We start from the raw sequence: 27,239 nt of genomic DNA, 5'->3' as shown, positions 1-27,239 counted from the left end.
TTCCGAGGAGAAAGCGAACGCACCATTAGATGATAACAATGGTGGCATAGGAAGCTAACATATCAAGCTAACGTTATCTTCAACAGTTTATTTAACTGCTGGAGCAGATTTAAACGATGATGCCTCACACTTAGATCGTTGTCACTGGTTTCATCTTCACCCATTCACCCGTCGCATTTAGTAAAGTGAAGCCAAACTTTAGAGCGCGTTCATGTTCTTCTAGTCGGAATTTCGGAGTTCCGAGGAGAAAGCGAACGCACCATTAGTGAAACGGAAGCTAACACATCAAGCTAACACTATCTTAAACATTTTATTTACCAACCGGAGCAGATTAAGATGAGGATGTCTCACTTAGATCGTTGTCGCTGGTTTCATCATCACCCAGTTACCCATCACATTTAGTGAAGTGGACCCAAGCTTTAGCTTTCGTTCTTTCTACCCATGCTGCTCTGTTTACAACTCGCTTGCAGCAACCGATGATAGAACGCTCTTGCGCATGCACAGCTGTCTAGGCAAGTTCTCGTTGTGAAGGACGGGTACCGAAACGAGGCACCGTTTCAAATGAAGTGAATCGGTGCTCGGTCGGTACTGTGGAATTCGGTCGGTACCTTAAAAAGTACCGAATTCGGTACCCATCCCTAAACATCTGACTCTTTTCTAATATTTTTATTGTATTTGAGGGTTCAAACTTCACTTAATGACCGGTTAAGTCATTCAGGATATTCTGAAGCGTCTCAAACAATCTGCTTTTAAGCGCCTCGTGATTTTTATCTTTGAGAGGCGCTATAGAAATGATATTTTCGTCTTCTTCTTCTTTTGTTTCCTTTAAGGCTGTAACATGGTTCTACAGCTCTTCTTGACCAAGGCTAAATCATTACTACCCTTTGATAAACTAACAATAAGGTACAGACAATAACTTTATGTATGAGTAATTAAAATGACTTGAATAATATTCTTATTTAAACACTCATATAACACCATATTTTCTCTCTGCTGTAACTTCAGTATAATCATGTTGGACCCGCTCGAAAGCCGCCTTGGCACACATTATCATCTCAAAAGCTAAGTGAAGATGACAAGTGTGCCACACTGAGCCTATTTCTATTGACAGAGGCGGAGAGCCTGGGCAAAGGGTCGACTTTGCTGGCAGGCTGTTGTCACTTGCTGCTTTAGCAGCTTCAGTTATTATCTTTATACATGGAATTACTAAATTTTGAATAATAATCAGACTATAAGTTTGGATCATTTCTGCACAATCTGACAGCTGAATACTATTGACGTCTGGATTTTCAGGCCATCATAATATGGCTCAGAAGGCTGTTAAGACTTGAGTGGTATTTTATTTTAAAGAAAAATGGTGCAAAGTCAAAGTCAAGTCAGAGTCCCATCAGTTGTAACACACTCATGTGTGCGTGAAATTTGAACTCCGCATTTGACCCGTCGCCTGGGGGAGCGGTGAGCTGCAGAGACAGCAGGGAGGCATTGGGTCCCATTTTTTCCAAGTATGACCCGACCAGGAATCAAACCCTGATCTCCCTGTCTCAGGGCGGACTCTCTACCACTAGGCCATTGAGCTAGAGCAGAGAATTTAGGTCTCTTTAGTTTTAAATAAAGTGAAAACCCTTATTTGAATCCAATGAAGGAAGCAGCTGTAAACTAGAGAATAAAGGCTCCATTCACAAGCTGCTTGGTAGAAACTTCACTGGATGCTTTCTGGCGGCATTTCTGACACAAAAAGACGACGCCTTTTGGTTTTGTGCTTAAAGGCGACTAAATAGAATCACCTAATCTTCAGCTAAATAGATTCAAGGTCACATTCTTTGTTTTTATGAAATTACTGCAATACATTTGCCCAAATGTAGCGTTGCAAACTCAGCACATTCCCCCTACAAACCAAAGCCTGTTCTATGCGAGTGTTTTATTGTAATCCAAGTATTTTGTTCATGCTAATTGTTGGATCCGAGACTCATCAGAACTCCACACCATCTGATTGCAGAGAAACTGTGCAAATTGTTTAAGAACATGCTGAGCAAGGTTCAGATGTGAATTAACTCAGGGTAATGGGTCCAGTGACTCTAGCATTTAGTCCTTTAAAAACGGTAATGATGTAAGGGATCATTTTCATACAGCATAAGATGAGCTACTGGTGACCCAATAACTCTAATGAAAGCTGTGAATAGGGCGTAGTACTTGAGATCAGTTGAAATGTTAATTTAAAATTAATTCAGAGACCTCAAGTACAAAAGCATTTTCATCTTTAAATAGTTAAAATATCATTTCACAAACTCCTTTACATAAAATTTAAAACCACAAACCAGCTTCAGCTGAAGACCCACCCTTTGTCTGATGATAGAATCAATATTTTCTGGCATTGTATTCTGTTTAACACAATCCAGCTGACGATCTGAAAAACAGCAGCGGCGGTATGCAAATGAAATCTTCAGGTAAGGCAATAAGAGACTTTCTTGAGCTGCCAGCTGTGCTACATTCCTTCAATGAAGCCCCCAGGAACACTGATCGGTATGCTTACTCATGAGGAAGAGCGATGTTTCAGCTGCTTTACAGAAGTACTGCCTGCTTAGTACATTAATAAGAACTTTGGTGGAGATATGACAATGACTTTATCACGACTATCCATCCATTTTCTTCCGCTTATCCGGAGTCGGGTCGTGGGGGCAGTAGCCCAAGTCGAGAGGCCCAGACTTCCCTCTCCCCAGCCACTTGGGCCAGCTCTTATGGGGGAATCCCAAGGCGTTCCCTGGCCAGGTGAGAGACATAGTCCCTCCAACGTGTCCTGGGTCTCTTTAGGCCTCCTCCCGGTTGGACGTGCCCAGAAAACCTCACCTGGGAGGCGTCCAGGGGGCATCCTGACCAGATGCCCCAGCCATTTCAACTGGCTCCTCTCGTCTTAGTTGGGACTCTTAATCACAACCACCATTTTTAATATGCTGTATAGGGCTGCTCAAAAGCATGATCACAATGATCAGAATTAAAGAACCTGCATCAGGCTATTTTATACCATCCAGAGAAAAGATAGGCACACTATATGATAAAATATTACCATTGGCAATATTTAGATGTCAATTTTAATGAAATTTACCGTATTTTCCGGACTATATGCCGCAACTTTTTCCCACGCTTTGAACCATGTGGCTTGTAATGAGGTGCGGCTTTAGTCAACCAGAAAGGATGGATGCTGGAAACTGGAAAGTCTAATGAAGGAATGGCTAAAGGAGTGCTACGGAAAGCGCCCAGGAGGATTTCTTTTCACAGTAAAACGGCGCTGCTTGTTTTCCCAGCTTCACCCCGGGATGATGACAGCAACACGGAGAGCGACACTGGCATCGCCACAGAAAAGGTATGTGACGAAGCTCTTCTGAGGCTGTTCAACTCAGACACTGAAGAAGATGACTTCAGTGGTTTCAGTGCGCAGGAGGACAATAAATAAACTAATCAATAACTTTTCTGTTTTATTTGATACTGATCAGTTCAGTTACGTTCAGTTAAACTACGTTTTCAATTCAGTAGATATCTGCAGCTTTTAGCCCGGTGCGGCTTATATTGAGGTGCGCTCTATAGTCCGGAAATTACGGTAAGCAACTTTGAGAAACATTACTTCTACCTGGAAATAAGATGCTTTGATTCAATGAAACCCTGCCTCCCCCTGTGTGAATTCCACAATAGTACGCAGCTGCAGATGTGGAGACCGCAGATTCATGCCATCATTTCCCACTCAGCAATTGTTGAGTGCCCTTTTATAAAGTCACTTCACCCGCCTCGCATGTTGCTGGTGGTCGGGGAAACTCGCAAATCTAACTGATTTAATTTCAGTGTGAATTTTTTGCATACCCCATTATGGCTAAAGTGGGGCCTAAAGCCACAGAGCCACCACCAAGTACTTATAAACTTGTATTTTTGTTTTTCAGAGTAACCCCGGCTTTCCACGGGAGCCGTCAGCAGCACGTTACTGCAGCAGCACGTCATAGCTGCTGATAGGAACTGCTGTGGTCAACAGAACCTTTTCCACTGGAGCCGTCAGCAGCGCGAGTCGGCCGCGTCTCAGGAGCAGCATGTCGCGGCCTTTACGCGCCGGTTCTATTTTCTACGCGCGACGCCTCTGAAACGGGTCAAGTTCGACATTTTTGGGGAAGGAAAGACAGGAAATCGGACGCGGAAATGGAGAGAAGCTACCGAGATTTTCAGAATAAAGAAACGTACTGCCTTCCGGTTGCTTTACTTTTAAAAACAGTTACTAACTGTGCGGCCCCGTGAGAAGTTATCACCTAGCTAGCGGTCTCCTTTGTTTTTCAGGTCCGTATTGGCGATTATAAAACGGACAGAACATAAAACACAAACCATGTTGTAGTTTTCTCCTGCTTGTTGTTGTGTTTACTGACGAAGTCACTCGTGTGACTTCGTGCTCGGTCGGTGACAGCTGCTCCCCTGCTGCTTCGCGTCTCGTGGGAAGGGCCAAGCAGCAGCTTACGCGAGCAAGACGTGCTGCTGCAGTAACGTGCTGCTGACGGCTCCCGTGGAAACCCGGGGTAAGAGCATCAAAAAACAATGATTTTCCACAACGGTTTTCAGATTATGTTAAGCTTAAAATCTCCAGCGTTCATATTGGAACTGTAGTTACTACTTTCCAGCTCAGTGGCCTAGTGGTGGAGTGTCCGACCTGAGACTGGGAGATCAGGATTTGATTCCTAGTCGGGTCATACCAAAGACTTAGAAAAAATGGGACCCAATGCCTCCCTGCTTTTGACACTCAGCATTAAGGGGTTAGATTGGGGGGTTAGACCACCAAATGGTTCCCGAGCGCGGCTGTGTCTGCTGCTCACCGCTCCCCCAGGGAATGGGGGAGCAAATTTCACACACACATCAGTGAGTGTGACAACTAATGGGACTTTAACTTTTAATGTGAGAAGGTTGTGAATAAGTGAGAGAAAGAGAAATAACAAGGACAGAGCTGCAACAGATGCCTGCATGTTCAAGCAGGAAATTAATGCACAAAAATCTGCTTTTATTAGGTGTATCAATGCTTGGAAATTGATCCTTATGAAAAAAGTAAATACATTGATAAATGGCAAGTCAGTGTCGGGGGGTGGGGGGTCATCATTTAAAAATAACAGAGGGATTGGAAATATGAGTCATAGGTAATACAAAATAAGAGCATGCTTGCAAAGCAGAAAGTGACAAATTCATTTTAATGACCGTTTTTGTCAGTTACTTCGTTTTTGTGATTATTTAGAATCAAAATAACCAAGTGTGAAATGACAATGTCAAGGACTGTTGTCATTCCTCTGGACAATAGAGCCTTCATGGCAAGAGGAGGAGAGAAAGCTACTCCAACAGAGATGCCCTCAGAGTCTAATCTGTAGCAATTTCAAGAATCGCTGAGTTACGACTGCAGACAAAACAAAAGCACACTGACAGTTTCATTCCAGGATTATGTGTACACAGAGCGCTCTCTGAGCTGCACTTCACAGCATAACAGCACTTTCTGTTTGTTACGTTTCTGGCCCTACAGGCCTCACATTCCCTGTGGATGGTGAGCTGATGCCACGTAAAACTCCAGTCTGCGAATCACAATGCAATGGAATAAGGAGGAAGGCCAAAACCTACCTTAGGAAATGCTACAACATCCTGTTGTTGGGTTGAGCACAGATACTGAAAGGATGTGAACACATTAAAAACATGAAAGAAAGAAACAGCCTATCAAAGGTATGTTTCCAAATCCTAAAAAAAACGCTTTATGCATCATAGTGACACATAAAAACTACTGATGTTTTTGTCTGAATGGACACATTTGAAGCAGATTTTGCACTGCACATGCTTCTCTTCTATCTCCCAAACCATAGAGCTCTGGGAGTTGACGTCACTTCTCCCGGCATGCAACAGTTCAAATCGAAACGGCGCCATATTGGCAGGCAGAAGCCGGCAGCTGGACTATTTGTTATTGTCAGAAAACTCAATCAAACGGGAAATATGGTAGATTCCTGTTGTGCCTCGGGATGCAGAACAGACGCGGACGGCATAAGGGATGAGCCATCTACAGGATTCCCCAAGATCCGGAGCGCCGCAAACGTTGGATCATTGTAATAAAACGCGCTAGTGACCGGGCTGAAATGAAACTGTGGGATCCCGAGAGTAAAGGTTTTCGCTTATGCAGCGACCGCTTCATATCAGGTACTTAAACCAATGTTTCCTCAACTGTGTATGGTATTTATTTTAAATGCTTTCGTTACGATTCTTAGTGGGCTTCCTAAACTTATTTTGGCGTGGCTTTTTCTGTCTTATTACTCATAGCAACAAGTAAAGGTCACTTAAAACGTTGCCTCGTGAGTTCTGCGTGCTGCCGTTTACGTGTTTTATGATCACAGCAATTAGCCGGCTAAGCTGTATTTAATTTTTAAGCAATGGTTGATCAATTGTCAGATCACCCATAAAAAGCACTTTAGATTGCTATTATCTGTCTAACCGACACAGATCTCAGACAGATCCTGAGACGCTCCTGCCTGACATTTTTATTTTATTCACCGAAAAAAAATCAGACTAGTGACTTCTATTGGCGTTCAGTTTATACATTCAAACAGCACAGCACTCTATTTAAACTACTTACAAGTAAATCTATGTTATTTGTCCATCCATCCATTTTCATCCGCTTACCCAGAGTCGGGTTGCGGGGGCAGTAGCGTCGAGAGGCCCAGACTTCCCTCTCCCCAGCACTTGGGCCAGTTCCTCCGGGGAAATCCCAAGGCGTTCCCCGGCCAGGTCCGGTAAGAAGTCCGCTCCGACAGCTTCTGGCGTTTTTAATAAGTATCCCAGGGGCACGGTAAGGGTCGGAGATGTTTAATCTATTTAATTTCTGACTATATAAAACGATTTCTTTGGTTTTAAAGTGTGAAGTAAACTCCGACGAAGTAAAATCCAAGCCGATCCCAATCATTTTGTTTACATTTGTTGCCTGCCAACATGGCGTCTACTATCTGGGAGTCACGTGACGTCCAGAGCTCTATTGGGCTATGTTTCCGGCTTGCCATGATGTCTTGTTTTTTCCAGTGACGCGATGGCTGACCCGGATGGCCACTACTGCGCATGTGTTGAGCAGAAAGTAGCAAAAGGTGCAAGAAAAAAACAAAACAATGATTCATAGAATAAACAACATTATTACATTTAATGTTGACTAGTTTGCTCGTCTACGTCATCGTGACGAATCAACTAATCGTGGCAGCACTAGATCCTTCCGTGATCAGAATTGGCCAATATTACTATTTCCTGATATTCTGACATCTTGACTGATTGGCTCTTCCACTTGCTGTGTCTGCATCGCAACACTGATGTTTTATCTCCACAAAAGGAGTCCTGGCATGTTGTGGAGTTGCTAATGCTAACGGTTAGCCAAGTGTTTTCCAGTCTATTTCTATCTGTGGCTAATACGGAAAATAGGGGTAGAAGACTATTTTCACGTTTAGCCTGAATGTGAAACTCAAGAGCGACCGTTGGTTTGACAAACATAAGTAAAAAATACAAGTTTGAATTTTTCTGAAGGACCAAACCTCGGCAGAGTTACGGTAAATCAAAGAACATATTTAAAAAATGTGTGTTTTATGTTTTTTGTGAGAAAAAACCTCCAGGAGGCCCAGAGAAACGCCAAGGTGGCCTGCTGTAAAATGATGCTGAGAAAACTCTGAATGTATGTTGATTGTTGATAAATACGTTTGAAAGCAATTCTCACCTTTGATTTTTTTGTCCTTGCAAATTTTAGATTAGTCTCTTAATGTTTGATGGTATTGTCATTTTGTGTAATGTCTGTAAAGGTCACTATACCTCTGAGATATTGTGCAGTTTATGTAAGACTTCCTGCTTGAGAAGGTAACCATCTCCCTGCACAGTTTAGAGGCTGCGTTTAGTTTTTCTCCACCTAAAATGACTTCTATTTGCAGCTTGTTTGTGCATGACTCATTCAACCCCTAGAGCTGGCTGCAACAAACACATTACTGAAAAAGCTTCAAATCTTGGAAGGTGTCAGATGGTCAGCGATTTCGGAGGAGCCGTTACATAACGATGTCTCACTTTATGTGCCGTACCTGTCTGACAGAATGGAGAACGGTTCAAAATACCACAAAGCTGACTGTGAAAAGAACAGCAAACACAAAAAGTCTCCCATTACAGCCCCCTTTTCATCCCACCACAGCCCTAACTGGCTGAACACATGCCGTAACACACAGAAATAAAAGCTCCCCAAGTGCCCAACATCAATTTTCAGGAGCTATTTAGGATTTGACTGATGAGTGTTGAGTATGTGTGCAACCCCCCTATCCACAATCCTTGGCTCTAAACACACTGCTTACCTGGAAACTGGCACCGCTCAAACACTCATTCCCAACACTTTGCTGAAACGGCATTTTAAGTGTTACATAAGCCTTGGCGACGTGACGGCAAAAAGACGGACCCCTGAAGACAGACATCTCCTCATCATCAGTAAAAGTTTAAGGGAATAAAGGAGGGGTTTAACAAAAGAACACTATATATGAGACAGAAGGTATTTCTTTTTTTTATCTCTGGAAAACCTTGTTACCTAACCAAGATTGGTTTACATTTAGCCCTGCCAAGTCCTCAGAGATCCGCATCAGTTTAGAGAAACCACTCTGACACGACTTTACGGGCCACAAACTGACTGTGATTAACTTTTAATGACTACTTAGTTGTATTTACACTGCCTGGTTGTCTCAGTTCTAATCCCCTTAAACATTAGGTTGCTGCTTCGTGACCTAGAAAAGATCCAACTTGAAACTCTTTCACAGATGACCTCTCTGGAACACAGTGATCCTAGTCTGGGAAACCCAAGGCCCCAACATGTTTACTCCCACAGAAATACTTTCACGATTACACCAACGGGTAAAGTGACACGCCACAAATAATAAACCCAAAAGGTTTTTCCAGGACAGGCCTGGCAGATATGACTCCACAGTTGTGTTTGCTACCATGTACACCAACAGGCATGCTTTGTATGTTGGTGTAGCTTTTAATGGTACACCGAGATCAAGACATCCCAACCTTATTCCATCACCCACCTCCTATGGGAAGTTTGACTGCTGCTGGTCTGAGAAGGGCATTATTGCTCTGCAGAGGACATCTATCTCTTGTTTTCAACAAATCTGCAGCCGCACGTGAAAGGGAGTAGAGCCTTGATGCTTTTGTTCCCTGAGCGGCTCTGGGAGTAAGCTTTTAGTTGGGGTTTTTTTCTGAAAAGAGTGAGAAAAGTGCTCATTCGGATCGCTTACATGTCCCTAAAACCTAAAAAATACACCGATCCATTAATGTGTGACTTGGGCGTTTTTATTTAGCTTAAAAGATGTGACCATGACACTTGAGTGAAAATCAAAACAGAATGAGGAGCTTTAAAAGCATGAACCTTCTTCTTCCCGCTCTTGGAAGGTGCAGATGCTTTTTTCCTCCTCTCCTCCATCTTATCCTCAAATCCCTTTGTCTGTCTCTGTGTGCTGGGTGCACGGCTGCTTCTGCAGTTTTTTGGAAACTGGAAACTGAAATTCACTAAAATGGATCTCGTCAGTTGGTCTCTCAACGCGATTGATAAAGTTTTTTCAACAATGAAAACGGGAGAAGGGGCTCCCGGATGCCCCTCCAGGACAGACCCAGTTGGACACATCATAGACTCCTGGAAACAGTGGAGCTTGATTTGTGTATCTCAGCTGTCTGTGGAGGACTCTGACGACGTGTGGATATTCGTGGTGTTGGTGTCAGGTTTCCTGCTCATTGGCCTTGGAGGCTTCCTGGCTTACCGGAAAATTAACAAGCTGTCGAGGAATATTGGCCTGATCCCGGAGCTCAGAGATGGTTTGCACCACGCTGTGAATTCACAGACTCACATAATTGTTGAGATGAATCGTAAGCTTGGAACTTTGGCCGAGATTCATTCATTGGCACAAAAGATGGATGCCATCAAGGAGAGAGTGGTCGAATCAGCACAGATTGGGATAGATTAACGTCCATTATTGGGATTTTGAGAGGTTGAGGACCATCAAACTGTAAGACAGAGAGGAAATTATCTCTGTCTGGCCCCAAAACAATTTCTAATCGGAATCTGGCGTCCTTGAGCCAGCAAGGCTCCAACGAAAACTCCCCCCTCAGAAGATATGTGGAATGTGCCATCGCTATGGCAACTCAACTCTGTATCCTTTCCCAGCCTGGGTGGGACTGCAGGAAGGCCGCTGAAACGTTCCAAGGTCACTGCAACCCTCCAACCCTCACTGCTCCTCCCCCTATCCACACTGAGGTGACATGCGCTGCTTATCGTGGCTGCAGGAACTGAAGTGGGGATAGTCCCAGCCCACCACCCCACCTAGTGGACACTTATGTTGTGTGATGTCTGAAGTCTGTTGCACATCTGTCTGAGGTGTTTTTTGCAGAGTAAAGCTGCCCTCCCAGTGGAGGGTAACTCTGAAGTGCCTTTTTTTCCCTCCACCCGAACCAATCCTCATGTAACCCTCTTATCTCTATTAACGTAGCACGACTCAGGGTTGCGAATGACCACAGTCACCAATTCTTGTCAAGTGTCTTGCCCATGTATGTCTGATCTCTGAATTGTGTGTATGGAAATTCTAATTTCCCTCTGGGATTAATAAAGTATCTTTGATTTGATGACCCATATTTGATCTCATGTAGTGACATTGATTAAATCTAATGTCTTAAATATTTTGTTTTCCACGACTCAAGCTTTGGATTGTCTTGCAAACGTGTCAAACTAACAGCAAGGCTTTCAAACGCAACAACAACAAAACACGGGGTTCTCCCCAGCATTTTACAAGCCTGGCTCCCCACTAGGCCAAGCATCCACCACCACCCCACCCCCACAGTCACGGATGACGAACGACAGCGAAACAATTCGCGCGCAACCCCCACCCCACCCTGCGCTCTCACAACCCGCCAGGCTTAGCATGTTTTCTTGGTGAGAACCTTGAAAATAGTATGAAAAAATATAAAGTTATTTTGAGCCGAATCATATCAAGTCATTTTTACAAAACAATGCCGTCATTTTGCCACAACGCCGTGGCGGCATCAGGGACCCTTAGGTTGTTTATAAGTGGTCAGGCCATGGCAGTAATGTGGCACAATCATGTCCTTTTTATAACAGATTAGCCGATGGTGGCATAAAGGGGGTATGGGGCAGTTTCTGCGATGCCGTGGACTTTCATTTATCTTGGACATATCTTGCTTTTCTTGCGATTGAAGCCACAATTGTTAAGTTTTTCTTAACAAGCTGCTTGACCGCTTATATCTGAGATTTTTATTGCAGTCCAATATAATCCGATACAATGTTTTTGGGCCAATATCGGAACAGGAAATCCCTTGTTGCAAATCTGCAACGCCTGCCTCCAGAGGGTTAAGGTAAAAATCACGAGGCACTTCACAAGAACAAAAAATTCTAAATACAAAAAATCTTTAAAAAATGACTTAAAAACATGGTTAAAATGAGAAGAAAACATTAAAATCATCACAAAATAAAATTGTGATTTAAAAAGTGCAAGTTACAAAATTGCAAAAAGAAAATAAATAGGAAAGAGGGAAATCAATGGATCTAGGGAAAGGTGCAATAGGTAGGAAGAGCAGAGCGAGGAGAGAGTGGTGATGAGGGTCACACAAAAGCCAGCTTGAACAAGTGAGTTTTCAGCAGCTTTTTAAAGGAGACCACTGAGTCCACTGATGTCAGGCTCAGGGGGAGAGAGTTCCAGAGTCTGGGGGCCACAGCAGCAACTGATCTGTCACCTTTGGTCTTTAGCCTGGTGCTGCACAACCAGTAGGTTTTGATCACTGGACCTCAGGGACCTGCTGGGGGTGTAGGGACTAAGAAGATAACCAATGTAAGATGGTGCTTGTCCATGTAAGGCCCTATAGACCAGAACCAGGATCTTGAAATGAACCCTGAAGTTAATTGGCAGCCAATGAAGCTGGAGGAGAAGCGGGGTGATGTGGGTGTGTTTGGAGGACTTGGTCAGAAGCTGAGCACAGGCATTCTGAACCACCTGTAGACAGTTCAGGGAGGTTCTGCTCAGACACGTGAAAAGAGAGTTACAGTAGTCTAAGCGTGAAGAGATGAAGGTGTGGAGAACTGTCTCAAGTTCAGAGCGAGACAGAACGGGACTCAGCTTAGCAATGTTCCTGAGATGGAAGAAGGAAGAGCGAACAAGAGAACTGACATGAGAATCAATGGTGAGAGCTGGGCCAAAGGTCACGCCAAGATTCCTGACGGAAGGTTTGGTGTGAGAAGCAAGCTGACCAAGAGAGTCTCTGACTTTGGTAACTAGTTTTTTCTGGGGCACAGATGAGGATCTCAGTCTTATCTTCAGTCAGCTGTAGAACGTTCCCAGCTGTCCAGGTTTTGATAGAGTCTAAGCAGGTGTGGAACAGCTGCAGCTTAGACATCTCAATGGGCTTACAGGAGATGTACAGTTGGATGTCATCTGCATAAAGATGGTACGAGATACCGATAAAGGAGCTCAGGAAAGGAGCTACAATGTCCAACATCACCACCATGTCCATCATATTTCTTGAGTTGTGTTGTGTTTTTGTGTCACATAAAATCCATGTCTCGCTACTTTTCGTGTCGGGCACAGATCACCGTGTAGAGCAGAGTCAAGTCAAGCCACACCGAGTAGTAGAAACGCCTCATTAGCTGAGGGCTTCTCTTGATATGCTTTGTCTTTCGCTTTAAGATTCATCATGACGCACTTCAGTGATCGTTTTCCACAGACCTTGATTGGAACCAGCGATTATTTGAGGTCCTGTTGCCCTTTTTTTTTTTTTTTACTCAAACAAGTTTGCATGTTCTCCTCTGAGGACAAGGCATTTTCATCCAAACACTTTTCTCATTCTGGACCATTCTTTGTAAACTCTAGAAGTGGTTGTTGGTGAAAATCCCTATAAATCAGCACATTTTTATTTATTATTATTGGTTTTTATTTATTAATTTTTTTTATTTTATTTTTTTTACATATTTCAGACCAGCCCATCTGGCATCAAAACTACTCAAGTCCCTTCCATTACAATCATATTTCGATTTGAACTTCAGCTAATCATCTTTGCCACAAATACATGCCCAATGGGCTGTCTAATTTCAGTATTACCACGCAAGTGAGCAGACGTGCCTAATGAAGAGGCCAGAGTGTATGATTAGATTATAATCTGACTGCACACTGAAGGGAACCTGCTGCTTAAAAATGCAAACACCAGGGCACGGAATGACCTGTCGGAGCTCAGGAGACGTTTTGCTTTTTAAGCTTGGACCTAAAAATCAGCAGCTGCCTGACCGAAAAAAAAACTGATGCAACAAATACAATGTCTGCAGCACATTGGGAGTGAAAAACATCACTGATGTCATCCTGAAGCAGCTACCTGCAGCCGAAACGCTCCACAATTTGATGCTAAATGATAACTCTGAGTTCTCCCACTGGATGTTAGTGGATAGAAGCACAAAGTCCTACCTGGCCTGCTGGGATAACGCCGTCTCGATGGTGTGACCTCAGGAGGGGTTGCAGAGATGATCTCCTGAATTGGATTAACGCAGAAGCAAGTCAGGCGTAGGCGGACATCTCTGACGGGGCGATGTCCATGTTTATTATTATGTATCTCTGAAACGTCGAAGTGGAAACATTTGACCCGCTTCTGTCTCCAACAGCGCCCGAATCTGGGCCCCAGTGAAAGCAAAACCACCAAATACCGAAAGAAAAAGCAAAAACACGCTGTGGATAAATAAACGGAGCAGCGGGGAAGCACAAACTGCAGCTGACTCTCCTCTTTTTCACAGCTGCGCGTTTTCCAGCGAACAGCGCGCAACGCAAATCCAGCAGAAGGCAACAGAGTATCTTGTTGCAAGGAAATCCGGGGGCGGTGTGTGTTTACCTCTCACCCGTTCCTGCTGCTGTTCTCGGTGGGAAGTGGGAAATCAGCTGCTTCTCACTGGAGAGACGCCATTTGTCCGAGAAAGGCTTCCCCGTCTGCTGTCGTCTTCTGCCCCCTAGAGGACGAGTCGGTAGCGCACCAAGTGCTTCTTCTGTGGTTAGGGCTCCCCCTGCTGGGAAAAGTCTTATAAACACCTTTTAGAGGTTCAACCATCGACATAAATGTACGGGTTCAACGTAGGTGGCTGCCTGCTAATAAATAAATATTTTTATTACGGCGTTTGGCTAATTTTAGGCAGACATTTCAACAAAGTTAAAAATAACTAACTGCTTCGAATAATTCAAATAAACTGAGTTTTGTGCTATTTCTTTCCTATCTAAAGAAATAAAATTAACTCATGTGGATCACATTTAATTAATGGAACTAAATTTGACAGCTTTGAACCCCACAAATTACAATGTTCAAAATTCTCTAAGATCATTTTTTCCAAAGTAGTTTAAAGCAGAAAGTGAGATTTAAGGAGTTAAAATGTTCGACAAAAAGCTGTATCACTGTGAACGCTGCTGCAGCATTTTTATATTATTTTATATTCATTTATAACAATATGGAAATGAAGAAAAAACAGCCAAACTGTAAGTGAAGAAGAGAAGAATAGCTATTATTGTTTATTTTATTCAGCTTTGTTATGGAAATCAGCACATGGAGGAAAGGGAAAAAGAAAACAGAAGTTTAATTTGGATTTACATGTTTTATTCTCATATTAGAGTGCTATACACAAAAGACCACACACTGTGGGTTACACTAACCTGAAAACAATATTTGTCATGGTGACTAAATGAGTCGGTGAGCAAAACAACCACAGCTGGAGTACATTTAACTGAAGTTGTGCACAAACAGCAGCTTTAATTCCTATTTAGAAAATATGTGACAAAACTTTAAAATTACAAAGCATCAAGTGCAAAAAGTGACTGTTGTTTTTAATTAGCTGTCATAAAACGTTATAAAATAAATAAAATTACTCAAGTTGTGTTGAACTTTAAAATACTTTTATAAAATAATGTTTGGAACAAGCATGCTAAAACATTAATCAAACATTCCAAAAGAGGAAAATTAAGCTTCACCAGTCCAGCTTCATGTCAGCTTTGCTCCAATTATACTTCCCACCCCTCTTTAGAAACATTTTTTCATCAAAGCCACTGAAAAAAATGGCATCCTTCACGCCCACATCGAGAATCGACCTGGACGGATCCTTCCTACCGTCTCGGCAGTCCAGGAAGCGCATCTGAATAAGAAAGCAACGAACATAAGATCTAAGTAACTGAATTTCCATGAAGGAAACTGACTCAATATTGATAACTGCAATGAAAGACTTACATACTCATCCAGAATCAGGTAGGAGTTCCTCATCTGTTGAAATCAAACGTTTCAATCAGACTTGTTTCATTTAACTTTCTTGGTTTGCATCAATCTAACAAAAAAACAAGCACATTTCCCTTACGCTACCTTCTCGTTAGACTCAGGAACAAGACAGGAAACACCACCGTGTCTTTCCAGAAACTCCTGAAACTGGTCGTCACTGATGACGAACTTCCCGGCTTCTCTCAGGGCGTCTTCTCCTGCGTTCTCTCCGTCGATCAGCAAACACTGGAACACCTAAGAACAAAAAAGAGGATGAACATCTTCCTCATCAAAGCGTTTAAGCCTTCTGCTTTCATTTCCCTCTCTACCTTCCAGCGGACAGGGTTGAGCTGGCTGATCTGCTCTGTCATGTCTTCATCCACGTTGAAGGTGTTGATGACGGAGTTGATTTTGAACGCCACTCTGTACTGCTGGCACCAGCTGCAGATCTTGTAGAGGTTCTCGATGTGGCTCTTCCTGCCTTGAGCTCTGCCGATCAGCTGGTTGGTTTCTTCATCAAAGCTGTCACAGGAGACGGCCAGGATGTCCAGGCAGTCTCCTGGAGACGAGAAGGCACACGTTGAAATCTAGACTATGAATGTTGGAGCGACTCTGGACAGAGCCGGCCCAAGGCACATATGAATTAAGCGACTGCTTTGGGCCCCCCACACCACCAGAGGGCCCCCAAGAGCATCATGATGACATGAGGAAAATAATGTTTTAATAACTTTAAATAATGTAAATCAAATAATATTTCCCATGAAAAAACTATTTATAATACCGTATTTTCTGTAGTGTGATCTGGTGTTATTTTGTAGCGTAGCACATTTTAGATCCTGTGAGGACTAAACACTTTTACTGATTAAAAGTGGTTAAAAATGTTTTACCATTCATAAATATTGTTGTTTTACACATTTGCCTCTTTGCTCGTTGCCAGTGATGAAAGGGAGCCTGAAGTGTTTGTCGTTTAGCTGGAAGTTGAATGATCTGACGAAGTACTCGTTCCAAAATTGCGCACCCAGGGATTTAAGACCCATCCTCTGTTTAATTCTACACAGAGAACTATTCTGGTTACTCACAGGAAGAGAGGCTAATGAGGGGAGGGAACAGCCAGCTCAAAAAATAAAAAATAAAAAAAATTCTGAAAAAAATGCAGAAATGCCGACTGTACTGCGCGACGCTGTTGTTTTTTAGCTGTAGTCAAAAATGGCGTCAGGCGATGGCGCAAACATCTTCTTTTTTTTTAAGAAAAGCCTGTAGAGTCTCTTCTTGTTGTGGTTTTAAAACATGTTCAAGTCATTTAGAACAATGGAAAGAGCCGCAGCAAACTCTGCTTCATGTCGCCATGTTTATGAGAAATTTTGCGCTGTGATGCGTAACGTACACTGCTCAGCTCAGCTTGGCTGATTGGCTCGGTTAGAATTCTCAGGAGGTGGGGTTACTTGAATTAGATAGTTCCCAGACCCATTGCTTCCCAAAAGGAAACATGGGGCTGACTGGTCAGGCTTGCAATATTTAGGTATGGACTGCCCCTATCGCCAGGAAAAATACACACCGTCACTTTAAATAACATTTTGCAATTCAAAATGCTAATTAATTAGAGCGATTTAGTTAGTTTGCTGCTCTGGTAAAGTTTAAATAATAACACCTAAGCTAATTTTAAAATATGCTAATGATAGTGGGCATGCTACACAAATGATGTAGCCTAGGAAAGATGAATTATCTCGACTTGACTTGTTTGTATGGGGGCCCCAAAGGGAAACCTCCTTGGGCCCCACAAATGCTTGGGCCGTCCCTGGGCACACGTTTGGGATCTTACCGTATTTCTGGAACCACTTCTCTTTGATCATGCTTCCATTGCTGACAATGCTGACACTTGGGAGCTGCAGATCCATCTTACAGTACTGAACTAGCTGTCCCAGAAATTCCCCTTTATCGTGCAAGAAGGGCTCTCCTCCGGAGAAGTTAATCTTTTCCATTCCTTAAGTTAAAAAAAAGCAACTTTGAATACGTTTGTTCATCAAAGAGGAACATTTTGATCGTTTTACCTGCTTCCTTTAGAAGTCTGAGACCCCGCTTGGCTTCCTCCACAGGAAGGACGAAGGATGTTTTTGCAGTGTGGAAGCAAAAGCCACATTTATAATTACATTTACGAGTGAAATGATAGTTAACGCTAGTTGGAGTGGTCGCAGTTTGGTCTTCATGTTGCTCCAACCGAGGAGCGACTGACGCTGGCCTCTTGCAGGATCCTCTCACCCAGTGCAGGGACGTTAAAAGGACGCTCAGAAAGCGGTGGATGGTGCTGATGCAGAGTTGCAGGATCACTTTGGGAGTCGCGGTTAAAGAAGAGAGACTCATCTTTGCTGCTGCTGGTTTGGTGCTGCTGTGGACGCAGGCTTTAAATACGTGCGTCAGTCCACCAGCTGATGGGCGCGTAGGTTTCTGTTTACAAACACCGAAAACGAAACTATGAAGTATGAAAAAGAAATGTTGCAACTCAGGCTGATAAACGCTTAATGGAATTCCAATCTAATTACTTTCAACAATCTAGAAACTATAATGGGAGGAATTAAAAGGTTTGGAAATGGGTGAAATATGCGCAAAAGTTTGAATGGCTCAAGGCGACATCAGCGTTTTGTGGAGGGAAATAATTAAGAATTACTTTATAATACTAAATATTATACCACAAAGTTGCTAATGTACAAAGATCAGTTCAACAGCTGATCTGCTATCCTGCTTATAAGCCCCCGCAGGACTCCATCATAAACACTTTATCAAGCGTTAGGAGTGTTTGACAAGCACCAGATTGTAGTTGTCCATGTTTTACAATAAAAAAAAGTAACGGCACACTTTATTATCTTATCTTTATAATTTTGTTGCGGTCATGCAATATTTTAGCATTTATTTTAAATATCAAATTGGAACAAGAAGGAATTTATTATTATTATTATTATTATTATTATTATTATTATTATTATTATTATTATTATTATTATTATTATTAATACATTTGTTATACATTTATTACGAATTATATTTTGCACTACCAACGGGAGGAACTATAGATGCAAACTTTGCAGCTACATTTTTCTCTAATCTCTAATCCCTGCTCTCTAATCTCTAAAACACACCTTGTGGTCCTGTTTCCTGAGTCACAACCCGACACCATCGGCTTCTCGAAATAAGAATTTCTTTGTAAATTGTGGAATACTTCCGTTAGTTTCGTTTTGTCCTCCTGCACACTGTAACTTTCGTTTTCCCCGCACCGGAAGAGCCCAGCCCCGCCTCCCCCGATAATATCGTTAAAGCGTGAGGGAAGTGCGTTTGTTTTTTGCACCCTTGTTAGGTGCGTGAGAAACATGGCGAGGCACTTGAAAGACTTGACTTCTGTTTTTGCGCGCTGGGCTTCTCGCGTGTTCTCCGTGGAGTTGGACGGCGCGCCTCTGTATTTTGGACTCCAAGAAATAAAGCGCAAAGGAAAAGCGCCGCAAGTTTTCTCTAAACTCCAGAATGAAGAAGAAAAGTGCTACTCCCTTCTTGTGTGCAGCAGCGACAGGATCAAAAGAGAGAAGTTCTACTGGGAACTGAAGGACAAACTCCTGAGGAACTTGCCTCCTGGCTCAGATGTGACCAACATGTCCTCCTTCCTTCCAGATGTTAAAAATTCCCTCATTAAGGGCTATTTCTTAAAAGGGAAACCCGAGAATTCCTCTCATATAGAGCGATTTTTAGTTGATTTAGAGCAGCAAGACCAGGTGTTGGTGTGTTCGTACTCTGGGGATGAAGAAAAGCAGCACTGGACTCAGCATGTGTGGTCAAATAAAGAAGTAACCCTCAAGTATCACGTGGTTTCTGCAGAAACACCCACATGTCATCCATCTACTCTCAACATGATCAACTCTGATGTTTTCTACTGCCTCGATGAAGTCTGCGAAGTTCTGATAAAGGTACAGGCTCATGTTTATTTTAGCTAAATAGCGCCATCATGTGGAGGAGAAAGGCGTTGCAGTTTAAGTCAAGAAGCCCAGGAGCTCTCGAGTCTTCATTTATCTAAATGTGCCAGGTGGCTGAGAGCAGTGCGTGTGTTCGCCACCCCCTGCCTCCTCTCACAGCAGCCTTCTGCCTGATCTGCAGTGTGGTGACATCATCCCCGAGGCCTCTTCTGTGCTGAGGATGCTTCCCAGCAGAGTGAATGCCAGAGGAAAACCAGACTTCCCTGTTGTTGTCATAGAGGGTCTGGATGCTACAGGTTAATGCCATTACCTCATAAATAAATATGTGATCAGTTTGATGCATCATCTGCCTGCCAGTGAGCTAATGGGATATCGTGGATAATGGTCTCAGAAAAGCTGCGTCATGATTGGATTGCTTGCTCATGCGGCACTCCTTAAAAACCTCAATCATACGGGTCATAGGAGGCAGACTTGTCAAGTGTCACTTCAATATTTAGTAGATCTCTTTAAGAAATTGGGAATTTTTTCCTCCCTATAATCACAGGTAAGACTACTCTTACAGAGTCTCTGAGGGACACTCTTGGAGCCACCCTACTGAGGTCCCCTCCCCAGTGCCTGTCCCCCTGGAGAGCCCGCTTCGATCAAGAGCCGCCCCTTATCCGCAGAGCCTTCTATGCTTTGGGGAATTACATCACCGCAGAGCAAATATACCAAGAGGGCATGAAGGCGCCCGTTATTGTTGACAGGTAAAAGACAGCTGAGATGTTGTAGGAGATGAAATCACGAGAAAAAGGGAAAAGCATCTTTGTTTCACTTTCTGTTCTTACCCATCAGATTTTGGCACAGCACAGCAGCGTATGCCATCGCCACTGCAGTGAGCGGTCCGGTCGCTAACCTGCCACAGGAAGGCTCTGAGCTGTATCTGTGGCCCAGTGACCTGCTGCAGCCTAGCCTGGTGGTCGTCCTCACTCTGGACCCTGAGGAGAGGAAGAGGAGGCTGAGGGACAGGGGGCAATTAAAGACTGATGAGGAGGAAGAGTTGGATCACAACCATCTTTTCCGACGCAGGTGAGATGGTTGGAACAAGAACCTTAACAAGAACAAATTTCAGTTTTGTATTTTCAAATATTAAAAACACAAACTGAAATGATTTTTTTAGATTGCTCCTCAACGTGATTAATTAATATGCTCTTCCCCATGATGGCAACAAATCAATTACATGCTTTTAAAAAATAAATTAGGGCTGCACGATATTAGGAAAACCTGCGATATTCGATCTGTGATTAATATTGCAATGACGATATTACTTGCGATAAATTAAAACGTAGCTCAGAAACAAAAATAACAAAAAACAAAGCAATTTAAAAAATCATTAAAATGAGAAAAGCAAAAGATGTGGGGAAAGGGAAAAAGAAAATGAACAAAAAAGGCTATCAGTGTATCCCGGGAAAAGCAGAATCAGCAAAAAGAGCAGAACAAAGCTAACTCAGGTGTTTGCTAACCATCACAATTAAGTGCTGTCCGTCTCAGGACCATAAGAACCCACCCAATTGGCCAAATGGGTGAAGAGCTCTATTTGATTTGTTAAAAAAAATCATGCTTCCATTTGACTGACAGAATGCATTATGTGTAGCAAACATTTGAGCTGACCATTCATTGCGATATTTATCTGTTCTTTGTGATATGCATATTGTCCATGTTGATATCGCAATAACGATATATTTATGATATATTGTGCAGCCCTAAAATAGATTGATTTTAATCACCTCAAACTTGTAAAATCCTGGATAAACCTCATCCAATGATTGTGAATGTACCCCTTTTAATGATTGGATCATAGCCCATCCATCAAACTGCCCACTGAACATTCCTCCCTTTTGCGTACACAATTCGCAGCACGGAGCAGCCGAACAGGAAGCAAAGCCAGAGCCTGGCTAGCTAGTGTAATGAACTTTTGTTATGTTTGTACATTTTATTTAAGGAGTTGTTTCACATTTTCAGTTAAGACTCTGGTTCTGTTCCTGTTGGAAAACGATGTGATGGACCCGTTGTCTGTAAATGCAGCTGCTTCTTCTCAACTCTGTCGGCTGGCAAAACAGTGCACCCGTGTGTGCAGAGAGGGACGGGATTGGGAGGGGGAGTTTGTTAGTTGGATGAGGTTTAGGTCGGGTTCTGGAAGTCTTAACTTATCATCCGTTGGGTTTTCTCAGATTGTTCCTGAGATGCTGTGATGTTGACGTTGGAATTAGAGCCATATAGTTTCCTTTTACCAACTTGAACACACGTTTAAAATGGCTGCCAAGTGTTGCTTGCGAACTTTGCAATATATGAGTAACGAATAGGTGGGGTTGACAAAGCGAGCAAGACACAGTCACCATGGTGAACACAGTCACCATGGTGACTCAGTCTCTGGTTTAGAGGTCTTTCATATCATCTACGATACCGCTGCTCGCTTTTTTTCTGTCGTGATCTCAAAATTAACCAGTTACTGAGCTCTTTTATTGACGCCATGTTTGTTTTGGTTGTTCCCACAAGCCTGGCTTTCTATCCGGTCTGAGTTCTCTAGTGCGCGCCCCCCCCAGTGGAACACTCCAGTACTACACGCATTGCCATATAGCAGCAAGTATGTGAACAAAGACGCTGCCTGCGCCAACACGAGGTGAAACAGCAAGTATAGCATGACCCTTAAAGAGCAAGTTCACGGAGGAACCCTTTTTACTCATTATTTTTGAAGTATTACTGGTCACTCTGAGTTTAACTTGCAGGCTATCTGTGAAAATAGTTTTCTCGCCCTATTATTTGCATTACCCACTGATAGAAAATTGATGATGAAACTCGCAAATTGGAAAAGCCTGTCAGATCTACATCACACTGAAAATTAACATTCATGGACTCACCCAACTTGGCTCTCGATGAGGAAAGGCTGCTGCTGTCCAAGAGAGCAGAGCACATCTCGGTTAGTAGAAGCTAACCGTTAGCATTAGTATCTTTATAGTATCAACATGGCAGAATGTCTTCAGCCTTGTGTTATTTGTGGAGATTGAAACATCATCACTGCAAATTTCCCCAGTAAAAACAGCACACTATATTAGCTGTATCTGTTATACAGTTGTGTAGCTGCGTTATTATAGTAACTATGACAGAAAAGACATGAACAACGGGTCAAAAAGATAAAATGGAACCCGCAGGATTAAGCATAGGGTGCCTAAGTCTTCTCCCTTTCCGGTCGGCTCTTGGGTCCCTGGAAGAACGAAAAAATGAATGCAAGTCTACGGGGCTAAAAGAGCTACCCTGGACCGCACACGTGTTGTACTGCTATTTAAATGAAAAGTAATGATGGGCGTTTCGACCATGCCTGTCACGCACTTTGAGATTTGAAAAAGTTCGTATTTAGCATGACTACATCGTCACGTCGCATATATGACGTCACCACATAATCTCCTCTCCCCTAGCGTAGCTGCTGCTTACCAAATGGTCAGGTTTATGGTGGTTCTTTCCTCCCGTGGGAAGGATTAGAAGTTTGCTGAACTTACAGCCATTTTCCCTATAGGGAGCCACGCCCATCTACTTCTGGACCATGGGTCCCCAGATGAACGAAAAAAATGAATGCAAGTCAATGTGGCTAAAAACGCATTTTTCTAATTCCGTTTGTTTTGTGCCATGGATTTCACATGTGATGTCCGTGAATTTTAAAGACACATTTTGATACCAAGGATGCGCTTATTTTCGAACAGGGGGAACGATATTTTAGGTTTTGTGTGACAATAAGTCCAGGACTACAAATGTGCTTCACTTCATCGAACCAGACACGGAGAAAACTGAGGGTAAAGGGCTGTAAGTTCAGCAAACTTCCCACAGGAGGAAAGAACCACCATAAATCTGGTCATGTGGTAAGTAGCAGCTACTTTAGGGAGAGATTATGTGGTGAAGTCACATATGCGACGTGCCGATTTCTGGTGTGTAGTCATGCTAATTACGAACTTTTACAAGCTGATAAAGTGACTAGTATGGTCGAAACACCCGTCATTACCTTCCATTGAAATTGCAGTACAACGTGTGTGTGATCCAGGGCAAAGCAAAGCGGATTGGAAAATAGCGCTTTTAGCTCCGTTGACTTGCATTCATTTTTTCGTTCTTCCGAGGACCCATGAGCCGACCGGAAAGGGAGGAGACTTAGGCCTAGTCCACACGTAGCCGGGGATCTGCCAAAACGTAGATATTTTTCTATGTTTTGGCCTGTCATCCACACGAAAACGGAGTTTTTTCACACGAAAACGGACCTTTTTAAAAACTCCGGCCAAAGTGAAGATCTGCGTTTTCTCCGTTTTGGGTGCCTGCGTGTGGACAGACAAAACCGGAGTTTTAAGGTCCGCAACATCACTTTCCACGACAAAAAAATGCTGACATCACGTGTGCGACCTGTGTTTACACTAGCCGACAGCATGGATGCCCTCAGAGCTGCGCTCGCTGTATCAATTGTCCAAGCGCTTTTTGCTTGTTTGTTTTTGCAAGTGGAATTACTGCTCCTTGTGGAAGACCACAGACAAAGGACGAGGTTAAGAACGGGGGAAGTACTGCCACCTACAGGTCTGGCATGTCCTTAACAACGTATTTATCCGGGTACGTGTGGACAGAGTTTTTTTTAAAACGCGGTGGTGTGGATGCAAGTTTTTGGAGGGGCGGATATTCGTTTTTTAAAAAACCCGGCTACGTGTGGGCTAGGCCTAAGCCTCCCTATTGCGTGGTCCTGCTTTCTGGAGGCGTGTCTTAAGGGGAAAGGTGGTTGGACCTTTGAATTGTGTACATTCAAAAAGTAGCTTGCTTCAGCGCCTCTTCAGGAACTCCTGTCCTAGTTTTAATAACTCCTAGCTCATCCTTTGAAGATAGCTTCCTGAACAGCCACCGTTTGGAGAAATGGTGCTTACATTGGACAGGAGTAAGTAGGTAATCTTTATTTGTATAGCACCTTTCACAGGCATAAGCCACAAAGAGCTTCACAACAATGTAAAAAATTCAAACAATAAATAAGTAAAATAAAAACTGTGAATAAAAACAAGAAATTAAAAAAAGTTTATTAAAACATCATAACAGGCCAAGACCACACATAACACGTAAATAAATAAATAAATGAATAGACAACCAACCAACCAGGACAAACCAAAAGAGTATTAATGCCACCTAAAAAGGTTCCAAATAACAAAATTGTAACAGTGGTTAATGCAAATGTTATATCATAAACTTTTACCATGTTATAAGTTTTGCATTACATCATTATTTTCATTAATATAAATACATAATTCCTCCTGGACCTGACACCTGAATGCACCATAAAGGCAAGTCTTTACTGCTGGCCATATTTATGCTTTGAAATAATCACGACATGATCATTTTGCAGACTGGAGATGTTTTTTTTTAATAAACCTTAAAAATGTGCCTCAATATTCACTCAAGCTGCTGGTATTCTTTGAGGTGTTGCGGTACCCAGAGTCGATGATGCCTGATGGAGGAGAAACAAGAAAACGTCTGTCGTGTGTCAAATGTCTCATGGCTGGTGCAAGAAGTTGTATTTGACTGTGAAAACCACACAGATGGGTACAAACTGTACAGCACTTTCCCAGTCGGGGCAGCTCAGTCTTAGTCTGATCCATCAAACACTTAACAATCAATTACCGTCCCACGGGGCAAGAAGCTGATGAGAAAGAGCAGGTGATTAGTTGCCGAGCTGCTGTGCTCCATTAAGCTGGTCAAAACTTGCAGCCGTTGCCAGCCCAGTTAGTCGCTGCCCAGACTGGTCGATAGCTACTTTCATTCATCTTCTGCCCTGACGTAATGGCCTGTCCACATGGGACGGCCAGATGTTGGGCCAGCAGAATTAGGAAGTTGAAGGAGTTAGGAGTTGCTCCAGGAGGACTGTCAATCACTAACACAAGGGTGATCTTTTTCCGCTGATTGGACGAAGGGAAACGCTTTACACTGACTCACGTGTGTTGTTTCTCACAGTTGTGGTGTTTTGTACCTATTGCTGCACTGGGAGCATTAACCATCCTCAGAGTTTATAAGCTGCCATTGCTCACTTGTCTGTGTCTGCCTGCAGAGTGGAGGAAGCTTATCGGAGGATCAGTGGCCCTGACTGCGTCACCGTGGATGCGAGTCCCTCTGCAGACCTAGTGCTCCAACAAGTGCTGCTTTTAATTAGGGGTAAATGCCACTTGTAAACAGTTCTCCCTCTCTGCCGCTGGCAGCCAAATATCAAGTGGGAGCAGTACCTCTTATCGCCACTAGGAGCCAGTAAGGTGTTGTCAAAGTGATGGCAGGAGGGCAGGTGGCCAGACTGGAGTGTGGAAAAGAGATTCTATTCACAATGAGTAAAGGTTGAGTGGCCGGGAGCCAGAACTTCATGCTGCAAACAGAAATACATATTAATGTGGAAGCACACACACACACACACACACACACACACACACACACACACACACACACACACACACACACACTCAAGCTGGAGTTTTGTCAAGAAGAAGTGAGCTTCTCAACAGTTTGCCACCTCTTTGTGTAGCTTTCAGACAAAATGTAGCCACTTTTTATTTGGACTGACACAAAAGCAAAAGAATAGGAGCACGTAACTTAGATTTTATATATGTGTTTAAACAAGACAGTCCTAATCTCAACACCTGAACATCTCACACAGTCTGCATCACGAGCTTAAGTCTTAGCCACAAAGTTAATCCGGCTCAAAATGACCTCATTCCACACTGGTTTGTTGTAACACAATGCTCTATTTACTGCAGAGAAGAAAAATCAGATATGTAACATCTGCTCCAGCAAAGTTCATGTCAAATGTACACAGTAAAATAATAATAATAATCTTAATTATGTAAATCCTGTATGAGAATAAAATAAACACTACTGAGCAGATTTTTACATCATTTATAAATGTTGTCCTTGTTCTATCATTAATTTAAACTGTGTGTAAATCATTACATTAACAGTTTATTTTTATTTTTTGAAAATAAAAAAAAAACATTTTCCTCCTTTTATTGTGAAATGAGTTTTCTTTTTCAAATACTTTTATTTTCTGTTGTGAATTTATTGTGCAGAGTATGACTGGATAACATTTAAGTGGTAATAGAAATCGAACTGCTTGAACTCTTGGGGTAATGATGTCATAAACTCCTTTTTCCAGAGACTTTTCAACAGACAAATCGGTCCCCCATTCTCCTCCACCTCTAAACCCACGTTTTCCATCATTTCCGTCCACGAATAAAACTCTTGCTGCGTATCATTGAACTCCTTCAGTCACGTTTCAATTAACATTCATGTTTTTGGACTTTTTCCACGAGGCGTTCTGCAGTCTGCTCCATTTGCCGCTAGCTATCTTGAGCTCTCTTTATTTATTGAGGTTGCAATGGCGGTGCTGGGAATTGTTTGACCAATTGTTGACCAATCACAGGTTGGTGGTCTTTGTCACTTTTGACGGATAGTTAAAAAGTTGGGCATGTCTCCGTCGCTCCCTGCAGGCATGTCGGGAAGCCGTTGCGTTAATGCATAATGGTGTTGCGTGTCTCTGTACCCACGCAGACGGAGAAGAATACATTAGGCGTTACTGCTTTGGGACAGCAGTAGCACAGGAGGTAGAGTCCAGTAATCAGAAGGTTGAAGGTTCAATCCTGACTCCCACTAGAGAAAGCTGCTGTTGTGTCCTTGGGCAAGACACTTAACCCAGCTTGCCTGCTGGTGGTGGTTGTAGGGACCTCGCCTCCAGCAGTGCGCCCCAGGGCAGCTGTGGCTACACTGTAGCTAATTCTCTCCAGCATATGAATGTGTGTGTGAATGGGTGAATGACTGTGTCAGGGGTTGTATGAACTAGTCGACTTCACTGCTCTGTAGTGACTTTTTATGCCTGTCATCAACAAGTCGCTGTCACGTGATAATGACCGTCAGAAGTGACTTAAAAGTCTGGAAGGAAGG

At 43.0% G+C, this 27,239-nt stretch overlaps 3 protein-coding genes across 5 annotated transcripts in view; 1 reads left to right on the top strand and 2 right to left on the bottom strand.

Moving 5' to 3' along the window:
• rnf144aa (ring finger protein 144aa) overlaps positions 1–14,034 on the bottom strand; it is a 36,631-nt gene extending 22,597 nt beyond the window's left edge. The window contains exon 1 of one of the 3 annotated variants that reach the window (XM_015969966.3): positions 13,921–14,034. The gene's annotated coding sequence lies outside the window, so the exon portion shown is untranslated. Of the gene's footprint in view, positions 1–13,502; positions 13,724–13,920 lie in introns of those variants that run through there. The other 2 variants (XM_054741633.2, XM_015969965.3) reach the window with 2 other exon arrangements.
• A 619-nt stretch (positions 14,035–14,653) lies between these two features.
• On the bottom strand, positions 14,654–18,595 carry rsad2 (radical S-adenosyl methionine domain containing 2). The gene is made up of 7 exons (XM_015969964.3): positions 18,450–18,595; positions 17,367–17,760; positions 17,138–17,299; positions 15,648–15,877; positions 15,424–15,573; positions 15,295–15,327; positions 14,654–15,202 (listed from the first exon to the last, which is right to left on the bottom strand). Exons 2-7 carry the CDS (start codon positions 17,674–17,676, stop codon positions 15,038–15,040), a joined length of 1,050 nt encoding a protein of 349 aa, XP_015825450.3. The 5' UTR covers positions 17,677–17,760; positions 18,450–18,595; the 3' UTR covers positions 14,654–15,037.
• A 32-nt stretch (positions 18,596–18,627) lies between these two features.
• Positions 18,628–26,306, top strand: cmpk2 (cytidine monophosphate (UMP-CMP) kinase 2, mitochondrial). The gene is made up of 5 exons (XM_070546825.1): positions 18,628–19,265; positions 19,453–19,567; positions 19,816–20,017; positions 20,106–20,339; positions 25,366–26,306. Exons 1-5 carry the CDS (start codon positions 18,678–18,680, stop codon positions 25,484–25,486), a joined length of 1,260 nt encoding a protein of 419 aa, XP_070402926.1. The 5' UTR covers positions 18,628–18,677; the 3' UTR covers positions 25,487–26,306.
• The last annotated feature ends 933 nt before the right edge of the window (positions 26,307–27,239 follow it).

Source organism: Nothobranchius furzeri, chromosome 18, assembly GCF_043380555.1.
Source record: "Nothobranchius furzeri strain GRZ-AD chromosome 18, NfurGRZ-RIMD1, whole genome shotgun sequence".
NCBI lineage: Eukaryota > Metazoa > Chordata > Actinopteri > Cyprinodontiformes > Nothobranchiidae > Nothobranchius > Nothobranchius furzeri.
The sequence above is the reverse complement of the archived record's forward strand: the minus strand, read 5'-3'. Positions and strand labels throughout refer to the sequence as shown.